This window comes from Magnolia sinica, chromosome 5 (genome assembly GCF_029962835.1).
Source record: "Magnolia sinica isolate HGM2019 chromosome 5, MsV1, whole genome shotgun sequence".
NCBI classification, from domain to species: Eukaryota; Viridiplantae; Streptophyta; class Magnoliopsida; order Magnoliales; family Magnoliaceae; genus Magnolia; species Magnolia sinica.
This window is the reverse complement of record NC_080577.1, coordinates 15662576-15678756: the sequence shown is the minus strand read 5'-3', so window position 1 is coordinate 15678756 and position 16181 is coordinate 15662576. Positions and strand designations below refer to the sequence as shown.

Genomic DNA, 16181 nt, shown 5'->3' with positions numbered 1-16181 from the left:
CAAGAATTCGATCCCGACCCAAACAGTTTAAATAAGCTATTACCCTATACTCACACTTCACTAATGATCCTAGTCTTTAATTTTCAGAGTTGAATGAGAGCCATTGAAAAAATTTCATTGTTGAAAATTCAGCTATAGAGAGTGATGGTCATTATCATCCATTCAGATTATGTTTCTTAAGATGGACAGTTCAGATCATTCGATCACTCAGTATGTGGGCCCAGTTGTCGGCAACACACGGTAGAGGCCACAGATGCATAGTGCACTCAAGTATTACTTATGTCCTGGGATGTGACCTGTCAATGGGCTGGGCTGCCCAGGTACTTCCAATCCATCAATGGGCCCACTGATCCACCTATTGTTAGTGGATCTTAAATCAAACGGTTGACAATTGGCTTCCACAAAGTACGGAATGGATCTTACACTATCATTTTTTCAATGCTTTGATCAGTAGTTCTTCTCACTCTACTAAGGTGAGAATTCCTGTGGGGCCTAAGTGGACGGACCCCACATATATGATCAATAAAGACCGTGGGATATTAAGAGAAATTTTACGTGGATTGCACATGAATGAAAAATAGCCATTTTTTGATAATCGAAGCCGTACAATTAATGGAATGAATTAAGGTCTTACTGTCCATTTTGAAGGCCCTTATTTGAACGGTTATGATGATCCAATCAGGTTCATGTGGGGCCACACCACATGAATTTAAAAGCTTTTAGGTGTTACTTGGCATCTTTCCTTATGCTTTCGCTCACCTGGGCCTTAGATGGGCCTAATTTTTAGTTCTAAGGGCCCAACATGATCAACAACGGTGCAGATAAGATGCAAACATCACACGGCCCACAGTAGCCCAGCACCATGTGATCATCACAACCCTGATAAAAAAATGAAAAAAAAATTAAGAGAGAAAATAATCACGGGTAAGGGTAGAACAGTCATTTTACAAAGTTAATGGACAGCCTAATATGAAGATTTCCGGCCAAGGAATGAAGGGCCAAGGGCATACATGTAGTTTATGCATAAAACATGGGTATTCATGTATCCTCCCCTTGGAAAACAAAAACCAATATATAAATTACAGTTGCATGATTAAAAAAAAATAGCAGAAAGAAAGAAAAGTAGAGTTTGAGAGAGAGATGGATAGATGGAATATGGAATGAAAGGTGAAATTCCTTCATTCCTCTGACTGATGGAAAGAGAATGTGATCGGATTCCTTTCTTGACAGCTCTGCATATTTTCTTCTCCTTATGAGGCGATTTTAAGGTAGGTCTCCTATTCAACAGACAATTACCATTCCCAGTCTCCTCATACTTCCAAGAGAAACCACATCTTCCAATATATATTTTATATAAGGAATTACATGATCCTCAACCTTCACCCTGATACTTGGGTTTTCTGTTTGAATAAGTGGGGCCCATGGATCTGTGATCCAGACCCTTGACCTGTTGACTTTGATCGTATTGACCATGCAAAATCTCCCTGGTGATTTAGTGATCCGGACCATTGATGTTGCTCCTCACCATAGATGGACTGTGGACCTAAAGCCTTCCTGATTGGAAGATCCCAGACACCCATTTCGTGACTATATTCGATTGAATGTGAACCGTTGTTGTATTTTGTATTTCTCTTCTCGACCGTCCATTTGCTAACCACAAGGTTATGGAGTTAGGATTGTTCTTTTGAGGAGACTCTTGGGGAATGAGGCATAATTTGTGGGGCCCATCAGACTAATGGTCTGGATCATTAAATCATGGAGCCCACTGAAAACCCGAGTTTAGTGTGCATGTCATCGGGTTGAGTATAACCAAATTCCTTATTTTTTAATATAGATATTTCCAGCTTCCATTCTTTCTATTTTATAATAGGTTACAGACCTTTTTCTGTACACCCAAACTCGTTGATAGTTACATGCTTTTATCTATACCTTTTGGTAATATGTTACTACAAAATTTAAAATGTTGTACTATCAAAAGTAGAAAAAGGGATCTATCTATCAACAGGAGTGGGTATAAATAAAGGATATCTTATTATATTTCTTAATCTTTTCCTTGTGGGGTTATAAGGATATGTCTTAACCTTCACTCCTCTCCCTTCCTGTTCATCAAGCCAAGGAATCAGGAGCCTTTGTTCTTGTCCTTGAGAAGAATCCTTTCTTAGTTCAGAGGTTTGTGGGTTTTCTTTTCCTGTCTGAAGTTGTGTTTTTTTTTTCTTCTTCCTTTCTTTCCTGCTTCTTATTTTCTTCTTCTTATCTTCCGTTTGCTTTTGTACAATTTAGGAATGGAGATGATGGCTTTTCTATCTTGTTTTTCATGAGCTTTTTTACCTTTAGTTTTTTTTTTTTTTTTTTTTTTGGGTATTGGTAGGAAGCAGAAATGAAGATATGATAAGATGACTCTCAGTGGAGTTTGGTCTGAGTTGGTTTTCAATGCTGTTTTAGGAAAGAAAAATTGAGAGCTGGTTATTTAGTACAGAACTTTCAGTCCATTTTGGTGGTTGTTGTTGAGTAAGAGATATGTAAAGATGGTTCGTTTTCCTGTGTTTTGTTGTTTAGGAGAGATGGTGCTTTCCGAAAAGAGGTAAGAGGTTGGTTTTGAGAGTTCTTTTCTTCAGCATGGCTGGAACTTGAACTCGTTTCTTCTTTGGGTTTTGGAGAAGAGGTTGGAAATAAGGGACTATTTGCACATGTTACATATTTTATTGAAGTTTGTTTTTCGTTTTTTTTTTTTCTGATGAAGAGAGTATTCCAAGGTTTATGAGGGCTGAGAAGGCCTCTCAAAGAAGAAAGTAAATAAAATGAACTCAGAAGAAAGCAGTTATTCGTAAGTGGCACAATTCCACCTGTTACATGCAATTAGGGTTTGCAAATAGGGCTCTCTCTCTCTCTCTCTCTCTCTCTGAGTGTGTGTGTGTGTGCGCGCGCGTGTGTGATTTCATGGTTTCAGCAAATACAAAGTGATTGATATTTGTAAGGTTTATCTCATTGCATAGTTTCGATCTTTAAACATTTTAAGGGTTTCTGGATTGAAAGCGAGTGCAAGTTCGTTACTTCATTTTAGGGTTTTTTCTTGTAATAGGATCCCTGTACTTAGCTGATTCTCTCTCTCTCTCTCTCTCTCTCTCTCTCTCTCTCTCTCTCTCTCTCTCTCTCTCTCTCAGGTGAGAATGATACCAGGAAACGGGCATGTATCTGTACCACCAGGTTTCCGATTCCATCCAACGGATGAGGAACTCCTCTACTATTACCTAAGGAAAAAGGTCGCTTACGAAGCCATTGACCTTGATGTCATCAGAGACGTTGATCTCAACAAACTCGAACCTTGGGACCTCAAAGGTTACTATCTTTTCTTCTTCTTATCTTCCTTCTCTTCCCATTTAAGTTGAATTTTTGTGTTTATTCTAAATAAACATCCTCCTACAAGAGATTATGTAGGCCTCAAGTGCGACCGATGTCCTAGCTTTCTGTCAGGTGGGCCACACTTTCACGGTCTTCTGACCTAAAAGTAAGGCTGTTTCACTCCTCAGGTAGGCCCGTGTATGAAACAAACAGATGGCTAGAACAATATTTTTAGTCATCAATACATTTTCTACACTGTCGGCATGCGAGTTGAAAGGTTTGATTTTTTGGCCAGAATATCTTGCCAGCATAACGTAAAGCTAGGATCTAACCTCTTGTAGGAGGATGTAGCAGAGCTTTCCATCAGGTGGGCCACGCTATTTAGAATTTCTGCCTGGAAAATCAGGCTTTTCACTCATCAGGTGGGGCACAGCGTCCAAAACAAACGGCCAGCCAGAACTGTTATGGACTCTCGGTTTGTTTTGTACATTGCGGCCGGCCCACTCTAGGAATTAGGACGGAATGAGTTTTGAGCTAGTACATCTCATCAATAAGCCCCACGAGATGGAAAGCTCGGTTCTTGCACATGTGGTCCGTACTGGAATATATGCCTGGTGTGGATGGATAGAGTTCCACACGTGTGTGGGATTGGCAAACCTCGTACAGAGCCCTTGAAGTGCGTGGTGAAGGATTATCACTTTTCATTTCCCATCTGGATGTGGTTGTTACTGTTGAGTGGGAAAGATCCGATAAATGGTCACGATTGCATGGGAAGGACGTCTTTTTTACGTGATTGCCGTTCTCCACAAGGCCATAATGGATGGATGAGGATAACTATGGAGCTGACGTTGCTTCATTGTTTGATGATCCAGACCGCACATAGAGTGGGCCCCACCTTTACGAAAAAGAACACTACCACACAATGCTAGCCATCTGGTGGTCCCCAAAGGACCTGCACTGTTGACCATTTTGGCTTTGAAGAGTCTACTTGACGGTTAAGACTCGTCAGAATCATGTACAACACCTGTTCTTAAGGCGAAACACCCGAGCTCTTTGACCCCACCGTGCTGTGAGTGTGACATCCACACCGTCCTCAGGTTCGCCTTATCTTGTTCGCTGTGCATCCCAAAACTCAGTCGGATCCGAAACTCAGGTGATCTAATATGAGGAACAACGTAAAATCACCTAACAGCTCTAAGATCATGCAGTATGGTCCACCTGAGATTTGGATTAGTATATCTTTTATGTCTCTTCATCTTAATGAGGTGAACATGATGAACGGATTTGATGGAATATATACACCGTCGTGGTGGCCCCACATACAAACCTATGATGGGCTTTTCCTCCCCACTTTTCTCTGTGGTATGGCTCACCTAAGCTGTATATCAGTCTTATTTTTAGGCCTCATGACCTAATATCGAGTAGCTCACCACATGGACGGATTGGATGTCCCATACCAACCATGCAGACTAGTGGACCGTGGACCCCATCCTTCTCCTCCTCTAATACAACAGAAACATAAACATATCTGATTTTCATTGTTATGCAGATAAATGTAGGATCGGATCAGGCCCCCAGAACGAGTGGTATTTCTTCAGCCACAAAGACAAGAAGTATCCAACCGGGACACGGACCAATAGAGCGACGACAGCTGGCTTCTGGAAAGCCACTGGGAGGGATAAGGCCATCCACCTCAGTAATGCAAAGAGAATTGGCATGAGAAAAACCCTAGTTTTCTACACTGGTAGAGCCCCTCATGGCCAAAAGACGGATTGGATCATGCACGAGTACCGTCTGGATGACGATAATTCAGATGTCCAGGTATCAAATGGGCCCTCCAAAACCAATGAATACCATCATACATTGTATGATCTTGATGCATCAAAGTCCTGTGGGCCAAATGTACATGTGGAGCCCATGTTTTGGGATACCAACAGATGATCTATCAGAACCAACCAAAGGTATAGATGACGCCTAAAAATAAAAAATCTCCTAGAACGGATGATTCTAACCATTGGACCAGCGGCTTATGAATAAAAGGTCAGTGATTAAACACAAGAACGGTCTAAAATAACAGTCACAGATGGGATGAAAGAATCAACTGATATGGAGAAAAGTTGGGCCATTCTCAATCCATGGCAAGGCCAATCATATCAATGGTCTGGATCATGAAATCATGAATGAGAGAGAGAGAGAGAGAGAGAGAGAGAGAGAGAGAGAAAGAGAGAGAGAGAGAGAGAGAGAGAGAGAGAGAGAGAGGAGCGTTTTAGCGTATTATTTCATTCGATTCAATGGTTCTTTTTCCTTCTTGTAGGAAGAAGGATGGGTTGTTTGTAGGGTATTCAAGAAGAAGAATCTTCAAAGGGGTTTCCAACCTGAAGTAGGGCTTGAAGAAGATCAATTCAACCACTTCAACACAACTGAACCAGCTTCACTGAATCAAAAACAGCATTTCCAGACACACAACGATTTCGGTTTCAACAATTCCATGCATCTTCCACAGCTCCTGAGCCCTGAGTCTGCTGTTCTGCCGTTCTTGACGCCGATTTCCTTGAACACCATGGACATTGAATGCTCTCAGAATCTGATGAAGTTGACGTCTGGCAGCGGCGGCGGCAGCACCAGCGGCAACGGATTCCTTCAACAAGAGAGGTTTCATGGTGATTGGTCTTTCTTGGACAAGCTCCTCGCTTCTCATCAGAGCTTGGAGCAGCTATGCCAGGTTAAAGTGGGCCACACATCCCATGCTGTGGAGATGGGCTCCTCAGTTCAGAGATTTCCACTTCAATATCTTGGATGTGAAGCTGACATTCCGAAATTTTCTAAGTAAGAGGTTGCAAGGCTACTGGTTGTTTGGGCAGATTTTCTCCCTCTATCTACTAATTTTAAATATGGAGAAGTTAATATATCCATCGTACACGTGGCACACATGAACCCAATCTGAAACCCTAAATCATTTGGACCATTGCGGTTGGGATGGAGCGTAGCTCGGAAATCATAGCGTCTGGACGATCCTAGCCATCCAATTGGCGACTATGAAATGGACGGTTAACATGAAATAAGAAATATACGATCATTAAGATTGTCCAATTAGTGTGTTTTCCAGGCACATAGTTGAATTTGGACCTTTTGGTATCCATATCACCATCTAGACCGTCCGTTAGGTCCCGTCCACTGTTCTTAGGCTGCCTTAAGAAAAATCTTCCGGATCAGATCATCCAAAACTGTCCAGTCATTGGCATGCAAAAATAGATGGACAAGATTGTTCATAGAAGATAGGTCCGGTGATGGATGTTTCAGACCATCTGGTTGCTGTGAATTTTTTATCAGTAGCATAAGAAGAGTGGAGTGGACCTAATGGACGGTCCAGTTGCCTGATGTAAATGTCACAAAGTCCAAATGCAATTCTATTTGCATGGAAAGGTTTCCATACACTTAGTGCACTGGATTATTTTCCAGGCTAAGCTACATCTTCAGTGGGGTCCACAATTTGGAAGGTCGACAATTACCGTCCATGTATGCCACGTGTACAGTGGATGAGTTGTAGCTAGACAGTGATGACCAGCGGGTCTGATAACACTCGCATCTACTTGCACGCAGATACGTCTTCAATTCATTGTCTAACAAGTGTTATTTTCTGAAGTATTTAGACAGAAGGTTTTGAATCTATTATGTCTCTATCTATAATTAACTTTGATACTACGGTAGTGGGTGATGGATGATACGCAGGCAGTTAGGGAATTTTGTGGGTATGGAGGGTTTTGGGCGGTTGGCCATTGTTTTCTATGATGTGGCCCACCTGATGACTGTATAGGCCTGGTTTTGGGGAAATCTCATCATCCTAGTGAGGCCTACTTTATGCATGGGTTGGATAGCAATGAAAACAACGGAAACGGATTGGCTACTCCCCTTGCCACCAGCCAATGGCTGGTGGTCGGTGCTTTGTGGGCCCACCATAATGTATGTGTTTCATCCATTCTGTTCATCTATTTTTATAGATCATTTTATGTTGTGAGAGAAAAATTGAGGTATATCGAAATCTCAAGTGGACCACATTACAGGAAACCGTGTTGAATGAATGTTGACCATTAAAAGCGTTTTGGGGGCCATAAAGTTTTCGATCAAGCTGATGTTTATTGTTTCCCTTCATCTAGGTCTTTATTAGGGGTGCATACGGTTCAGTTTGGTCCGGTTTTGGGGTGAAACCGGAACCAAACTGTTCCCTACGGTCGTAGGATTTTTGGAACCGAAACCAAACCGTTAGCACCCTAAAACCGAACCGGAACCAGACCGTGAAAACCAGTTCGGTTCCAGATCGGTTCCATGGTTCTGGGCTTTTTAAGTAGGTAAGAAAAGAAACACAACCACCATCCACATATAAAGGATGAAGGCCAAAGATTTGATGGCCGGGGTCGAATGATCTTGGATTTCACATGCTTTTCTACACAGTTCTCGAAATAACAGCTAGCAAAGAACAGAGCAGCTACTTCGTTTCTCTCCCTCTCTCTTTATCGTCTCTTTCTTTTGTTTGCAGCATTTTAGCAAATGGAAACCGAGCAGTGCGGATTTTTCGTTTTCCGTTACGAACCGTACTGGCACTGAGCATTTGAGTGCTTTTTCGGCCGAGATTTATTGTAATATCGGCGCATTTAAAACACCTGCTATAGAATCTCTTGGATTGGTTGAGTCTTTATCTTCAAGCCCTCTTCTCCCAACACTCTTCTATTTCTAGCTTACGTTTCTCAATTTTCTTGTCATAAAGCAAAAGGTGAGAGAGAGAGAGAGAGAGAGAGAGAGAGAGAGAGAGATTCATGCATTTGTATTGAGAGATTTCAGATCTTCGATACTTACAAGAACGAGAAGAAAAGTTTCTCTATTCTTTTCTCTCAACTGAGAGCAGTTGATTTCTCATTTCTCTGTCAGATGTTCTTCAATTTCTTCCGTTTTTTTTTTCGTATTTCTTTTTCTTTTTTGGGGTTCGGATCAACGGTTCGGTTCGGTTCTATAAGGCCCTAAACCAGAACCGATCCGTAATCAACGGTTCTGAAAATTTTGGAACCGGAACCGGACCGTTAGCACCCCAAAACTGGACCAAACCGGACCGATCCAACAGTTCCGGTCCGGTTACACGATTCCAACAGTTCAATGTGCACCCCTAGTCTTTATGACCTGATCAACATATTGGATGTCAAATAAACAGTACATTGGGCCTTAGGAGGATTTTAATGGTGGATATACAATCATTATTGTTTTCCTGTGGTGTGGTCCACCTGAGATTTATATCCCTATCAGTTTTTGTATCAATCCATAAAATGATCTGTAAAAATGGATGAACGGAATGGATGAAACAAATACATCATGGTCGGGCTCACGGAGCACCGACCACCAGCCACGGGCTGGTGTCACGGGGAGTAGCCAATCCGTCTCCGAAAACAACACACTGGGCTACACGATTTAAAACAGTGGACAACCAACCACAAAACCTATTATTCACGTGGTGGCTGGAACGGTCTGATTTTAAGGAGCCCTAATTTTATTCTTCAAAAGTTGCAGAGGATCCGGCCTCACCATCATGCAATGTAATGGGTAATAGACTATTTATTGGGTGCAGCTTCGGTGGATCTCCATCGATGTGGGTTCCCTGACCGTGGGGCCCACTTTGATTATATCAATTCCGTCCATCCATTTTGAAAACTCATTTTAGAGCATGATTTAAAAAATGAAGCAGATGCAAATCTCAAGTAGACCGTAATACAAGAAACAATGGTAATCAACCATTAAAAACTTTTAATAGGCCACAAAAGTTTTGAATCAAGATTATATTTCTGTAATCTATTTATCCTAGTCTTTGTGACATTAACAACAGATTGGATGGCAAATAAACATTCAGGTAGCCCCTGTGAAGTTTTTAATGGTGGGGATTTAATTGCTACTGTTTCCTGTGATATTGTCCACCTAAGATTTGGATCTGCTTCATGTTTGACATCACGCACTAAAATGAGATTTCGAAATGGATGGACGGTGTGGATGTAAGTCACATACATCACAGTAGGCCCCACAGTTAGGGATCCACCGACCCAAACCGAACTCCTATTTATTACTCTTGAGAAATAATCTAGCAATATAAGATTATGGAAACCTATCCATGCACCTTTGAAATCGTTGGCATCAACATCACTATCTGGACTGTCCGTTTGGTCCAGTTTACTCTAGGAAATCGTACTGATTGGATAATCCAAACCATAAAGTCAGTGGGACCATCAGATTGGTGTAATTTTTGCAAGGTAGCGGAAGAAGAGTGGCCTGAACCTAATGGACGGTCCCGATAGGTGATGTGGGCACCAAAGAAGCGAAAGGCAACTAGGTTCATGGGTTTCCACTTTCCATATGCCAAGCCCATGCATGCCCAATCTGCTGCATTCCCCTTCTGCCCAGCACCTGATGAAAATCTGACCATTCGTCTGTAAGATTCATCATAGACAGCGTACATGCAAAGAGTCATATTCATCAGAGATCTCACCGTCCAAAGAGAGATGAGTTAAGATCTTCCGAAGGATGAGCGTCTCTGATCATTTACATTTGGCCATTTGGCCCATATACGGTTGGACCTTCTGATGAACGTTTAGATAACCACGTGGCATAGAAAGCAATTTGGGCGAGCCTCCTTAGTAGAGCTGGCAATGGGCCAGGCTTATCCAAGAAAAAACAATATCTTGAATAGGCCTGGCCTAGCAGCCCGGCCCCACTATTTCAAAATCATCAGTTAGGCAACACACGCATCTTGCATGTAGACCGTAGACTCTTTTTTTCATGTGAGGCCCACCTCATCATCATATCGATTAGCAATATACACTGAAGGAAATAGGAGTTTGAACAATAGTCGGGCAAGGCCAAATCAAGTTTTCTAAGTCAGGCTTGGTAGGTATGCTGAGCCCTAAGAACATTAATTTGGTAGACAGAATATATATATATATATATATATATATATATATATATATATATATATATATATATATATATATATATATATATATATATATATATAGGGAAAAGGTACTATGCGTTCAACCTCGTCTGTCCCATGAGTTCGAGCTGTGTGGGCCCCACCGTGATGCGTTTCGAACATCTAACCCATCAGTCAGATGCACCATTCCATCATGGGCCTAGATCTCAAAAATCAAGTCAATCCGTGACTTTTGTGGGCCACACCACATACAGAAGTGGGGAGGGGCCGTGCACCATTAAAACATTCATAATCAGTTTTTTGGGCCCACAGAGATGTGGTTTGCAAATCCAGCCCATCCATTATGTGTGTCCCACTTGCATGAGGGTTCAGACCAAGTTTCAGCAGCATTCAAAACTCAAGTGGCCCCACCAGGTACTTTTATATGTTTTAACGGTGTTTCACATGATTTTAGATGGTATGGCCCACCTGAGTTCCGTATACGGCTGATTTTTGGGATATCCCATAATTTAGAGGGTACCCATCAAATGCACAGTGTTGATGGTCGACACGCATCACGGTAGGGCCCACACAGCTCGACCTCATGGGAGCTAATCGTGAGGTCGAGCGCATAGTACCTTTTCCCATATATATATATATATATATATATATATATATATATATATATATATATATAAATAAATTATGATGATTGACCACCTCAAATGTGGGCCCCACCGTGATGCGTTTCGAACATCTACCCCATCAGTCAGATGCACCGTTCCATCTTGGGCCTATGTCTCAAAAATCAAGTCAATCCGTGACTTTTGTGGGCCACACCACATATAGAAGTGGGGAGGGGCCGTGCACCATTAAAACATTCATAATCATTTTTTGGGTCCACCGAGATGTGGTTTGCAAATCCAGCCCATCCATTATGTGTGTCCCACTTGAAGGAGGGTTCAGACCAAGTTTCAGCAGCATTCAAAACTCAGTTGGGCCCCACCAAGTGCTTTTATATGTTTTAACGGTGTCTTTACATGATTTTAAATGGTATAGCCCACCTAAGTTCCGTATACAGCTGATTTTTAGGATGTCCCATAATTTAGAGGGGACCCATCAAATGCACGGTGTTGATGGTCGACACACATCACGGTGGGCCCCACACAGCTCGACCTCACGGGAGCTTATCGCGAGGTCAAGCACATAGTACCTTTTCCCAAATATATATGTGTAGGGGGGGGGAGATAACTTCCCATGAGGTTTGGGGGAAGAACTTTCCATGAGGTTGAGCTGCGTGGGCCCCACTGTGATATGTGTTAAACATCTACCCCATTAGTCAGATCAATAATTCCATGGTGAGCCTAGGCTTAAAAATCAAGTCAATCAGTAACTTTTGTGGGCCACACCACGATACAAAAGTTCAGAGGGGTTACCTCCATTAAAACATTCATAATCATTTTTTGGGCCCGACCGAGGTGTGGTTCATAAATCCAACCCATCCATTATGTGTGTCCCACTTGGATGAGGTTTCAGACCTTTTCCTATATATATATATATATATATATATATATATATATATATATATATATATATAAAAAAAAAATTGTGTAACTGCTCACTTACACTCAATGTGCAACACTACAATTCTTAGATTTGTTATTACGTAAGAAAGACTAAAATACCTTTATTTCAGATGATTCCATGTGAGATAAGTGCATTAACATTAACTACTTTCTATATATATATATATATATATATATATATATATAAAAGTGCATTAACATTAACTACTTTCTATATGTGTGTGTGTGGCGGGGAGGGGGGGGGGCACTCGACCTCATGATAAGCTCCGGTGAGGTCGAGCTGTGTGGGCCCCACCGTGATGCATGTTGACCATCAACACCGTGCATTTGATGGGTCCCCTCTACATTATGGGATATCCCAAAAATCAGCTGTATACGGAACTCAGGTGAGCTATACTATCTAGAATCACGTGAAGACACCGTTATATATATAATTACCTATTTTGAAAACATTGGAAAATCATTGGCCTCCATTCTTAGGGGTAAAGAAATACATATGGATGAATTTAAATGAATTTGAAAAATACCAAGAAAATGGATGAATCTGGACCGTTCAAAAGGTCGATTTGGTTTGGACGTTCCAAAACATCCCGGCCGTTTCAAAAATAAATAAATAAAATATGAACAACTACTGTGCTAGGCCAGAGAAATTGGCCTCATGTTCTTCTCCGATTTAGGCCATTGAACTTTCACACGAGCTGTAGTTTTGATCGCACATGCTTCAACAATTGCTCTAGCGCAACATCGACAGCATCCCGGAATCCAGTTCCAGTCGCATTAGGATGAGCGTATGTGACCGCAGGGATCAGATCGATGACGTTGTTACGCATCCGCGCCACCTCATCGCTTGGAATCTTTAGCAGCTCCTCCTCGATGCGGCCGGCCTTCTCCTCTGGAATGTAGACGGAGTAGTCCCTACGATCGGCAGGCAGGTACCACTCATACTGAGTATACGCCGTGTGAGGGGAGAAGAAGACCGGGATGCAACCGGCAAGCACCGAGTCGAAGACGGACCGCCGAGTGAACGAGTCACCTGGTGGTTGCATGCAGAAGCTGGTCTGGCTCATGACGCCCAGCACGCGGACCGGGTCATGGCACTCGCTCGCCCCACGAGCGCACCTCAGCGGGTTGCACCGGGTTGACTCAGCGCACTGCTTGACTATCTGGTTACGCACTTCCGCCTTCTCCACCCCCGTGCGGGTGGCCCCCACAAACGAGAACAGGTGGGGCCGGTGGCTCCGGCGCATCTTCTCCTGCCACGTCAGCATCTCATCCAACGTGGAAGGGTGGAAGTAGGAGGCGTACGGGATCCCGTGCTGATTGGTCCCTTCCCAAGGGTGCCGCTCCACCGTCAACACGGACGTGTTCATTACACGTGGCAGCATCAGGAGTCGGTTGGCTCCGAAGTCCTTCCCCTTCTCTGATCTCATGAAATCCCACGCCGTCCTTCCAAGGGCCAGGAAGTGGTCCCTACCTTGGAACCTCTGCCACGCTGGCTGCTGACTCAAATACTCCGCCATCTCGACAGCCAGCGCATCGCGCGAGCGGAGGTCCGGCTCGCGGAACTTGCTCGACGCGTGCAGCCCGCCGTAGAAGGGTACGTAGAACAACGTAGCCTCGCCGGGCTCCCACGTGCGGCGCGGGTGGCGCTCCACACGAGCGTGGAAGATCAGCTCGGCGATGAACTGGTGGGTCGCGTACCAGCTCGGCGAGCCCATTCGGGGCAGCGGCTGCCCGAGCCCGCGGTTCGCCACGTGCGGGCACATGTCCGTGTACACGCTCAAATTCCGGCAGTCCCGCAGCAGCCCTACGTTGAATTTCTCGGGCAGTTCGTAGACATAAACCAACGCTCCGAGATCACAATTGGGCGGATCCATCGTCGGTTCCTGACCGTCGATCGGATTGGACAACTGAAAGGTGGCCTTTTTCTGGGCCGGGTACCAGAGGAAAACGATGAGGAACCATGATAGGAAGAAGAGGGAGAGATAGAGCTTGTATTTGGATGATGGTTGGTTTTGGGCAGCCATTTTAGTTGGAAATCCAAGGCCTGTGAAAGAGCAAAGAGAGGCTGCGGAATTGGGTGTGGACCGTGTGGTGCTCTCGTTTGTTTTTTGCGTTGTCGTGCACTTCGGAAAAGAGAATCTGTTTTTACTCCGTTGCGAATGACAATCAGCATCGTTCGACGCCCACTGAGGCCCACATGAGAAGTGATCAAATGATCGGAACCGTCTTTGATTCATACTATGTGATATGTAGACTACTATAAGAAAATTGAACTGAATGGATGATCGTTAGAAGTTCTATCTATAGATAAATTTACAACAATAAAAAAGAAATTTTCAATGGATCTCTTTCAATTGTAAAAGCGTGAATATGACATAATAGTTTATCTATGGTACTAGATAATATGTGGACGGTTAAAATCATCGAATCATCTCATAAAGTGGGCTCCAGTGGATGGCGGCACACGTATGATTGTTAGTCGCGACAAAGGAAAAACGAACCCTGGAAGTAAAGGACTGGATCCATGCTGCGTGAGATCCGGCGCGTGGAAATGAACGGTGAATGAACAGCAAAGGGAAGAATGGGACTCGCGCGAATGAGATGGAGAGAATGGGCGGCCGTGTACACGTGGCGAAGTATCGTATGTATATGAGACTCTGGATTGTGGCAAGAGTACTTTCCTTACCACCAACATCCTAGGGATTGGATCAATCGGAACCGTCCAAATAGTCACATATATTGATTATTAGAAATCTTTAGAAAATTACTATGATCGGATAATCCCAACCATCCATTCAATGAACTTCAAAGATAACATTTGACGTTATGAAAGGGATTGTGGGTAAAATTGATTAAGATATTTTCTTATTATATCAATTTTATGGAATTAATAAATCCATCACATTTTACAATAAATAGACGGTCTTGATTGACAGGTTCACCTCACATGTGTATCGTTGAGAGAAGGCTCTACCATATTCTGGTTCACCTGGCTCTACCGTATTATTGCCGGACCTCCTTAGTCCCCACCTACCTTTGTCCCTTCCTAGGTCAAAGTCATTTGGCTCGCGAGATGTAGGTAAGAACTCGCGTGGTTAGCTCGAGCCGAGAAAATGAATAGCGTAGTGAATCGGGGACGAGGTTGGCTGCTGATCCCAACACCAGCCAGCTAGCTGGTGGTCAAGCTCTGTGGGCCCACCATGTGTATGTATTTCATCCTGTACGTCCGTTTGACAGTTCATTTTACGTGCGAACCAAAAATGCAGTAGATCCAACTATCAAGTGGCCCACACCACAGGAAAGCAGTGTTGATTGTACGTCCAGCGTTGAAAACCTTCTGGTGAACATTGTAATGTTTATTTTCCATCCAGCCCGTTGACAAGGTCACATATGCCTAGACTAAGGAAAAATAAAAATACTAGCTTCATCCAAAACTTTTGTGACCCCAAATAGTTTTCAACGGTAAGTGTTTAATCCCCGCTGTTTCCTGTGGTGTGGTCCATTTAAAATTTTGATCAGCTCCATTTTTTGGCTCATACCCTAAAATGAGATGGGAAAATGGATGGACAATGTAGATAAAACACATGCATTATGATGCCCACTGAGCTTTGATACCAGCTAGCTGAATGGCGTTGGGTCACGAGCCAAACCGAGTGGGATCCCGACGCGAGCCGGTCTAACAAAATGGTGTGGCACCACCATGATGTCTGTGTGATATCCACTTCAGCCATCTGCTGACCCAGCTCATGTTATGGCGTTTGCCCAAAACTTAGGTAGATGCACTAACTTAAGTGGGCCACACCATAGTAAATAGTTGGATGAAAGGTCCTTGGAAATGTTTATAAGCAATCCAACCTGATCCAACATAGACGCGGCACTACGCCAAAACTGCAAAAACAGGATGGTCCAAAACCGTCTCAAATGACCACAAAGGACGGTCATGGACCGTCGTAAGGGCCGTCAAATTTTGACATGTCGTATTACTTAAAGGACGGTCGAAAACCATCATTTTTATTGACGAAAAAAGGACGGCCGTGAACCGTCCTTAAAAAAGACGATCTCGGACAGTCTCTTATGAGCCTTTAAAGGACGGCCATCGACCGTCCTTAAAAAAGACTGTTGTAGACCGTCTCTGATGAGCCTTTAAAGGACTGTCATGGTCCGTCTCTTATTAGGCCTTCAAAGGACGGCCACAGACCGTCCTTTAAAAGAACGGTCATGGACCGTCCTTAAAAAGGATTGTCATAGACCGTCCTACAAAACAACTGTCATGGACCGTCCCTTATAAGAGGGTCAATATACACCTGTTA

The 16181-nt window shown here is 43.3% G+C and overlaps 2 protein-coding genes across 2 annotated transcripts; one reads left to right on the top strand and one right to left on the bottom strand.

Annotated features, from left to right (window-relative positions):
- Positions 1–1926: 1926 nt before the first annotated feature.
- On the top strand, positions 1927–6192 carry LOC131247232 (protein SOMBRERO-like). The gene is made up of 4 exons (XM_058247643.1): positions 1927–2169; positions 3162–3336; positions 4889–5160; positions 5654–6192. Exons 2-4 carry the CDS (start codon positions 3168–3170, stop codon positions 6167–6169), a joined length of 957 nt encoding a protein of 318 aa, XP_058103626.1. The 5' UTR covers positions 1927–2169; positions 3162–3167; the 3' UTR covers positions 6170–6192.
- A 6162-nt stretch (positions 6193–12354) lies between these two features.
- On the bottom strand, positions 12355–14428 carry LOC131247231 (probable xyloglucan galactosyltransferase GT17). Its single transcript, XM_058247642.1, has one exon. The coding sequence runs from the start codon at positions 14106–14108 to the stop codon at positions 12558–12560; it is 1551 nt and encodes a 516-aa protein (XP_058103625.1). The 5' UTR covers positions 14109–14428; the 3' UTR covers positions 12355–12557.
- Between the last annotated feature and the right edge of the window lie 1753 nt (positions 14429–16181).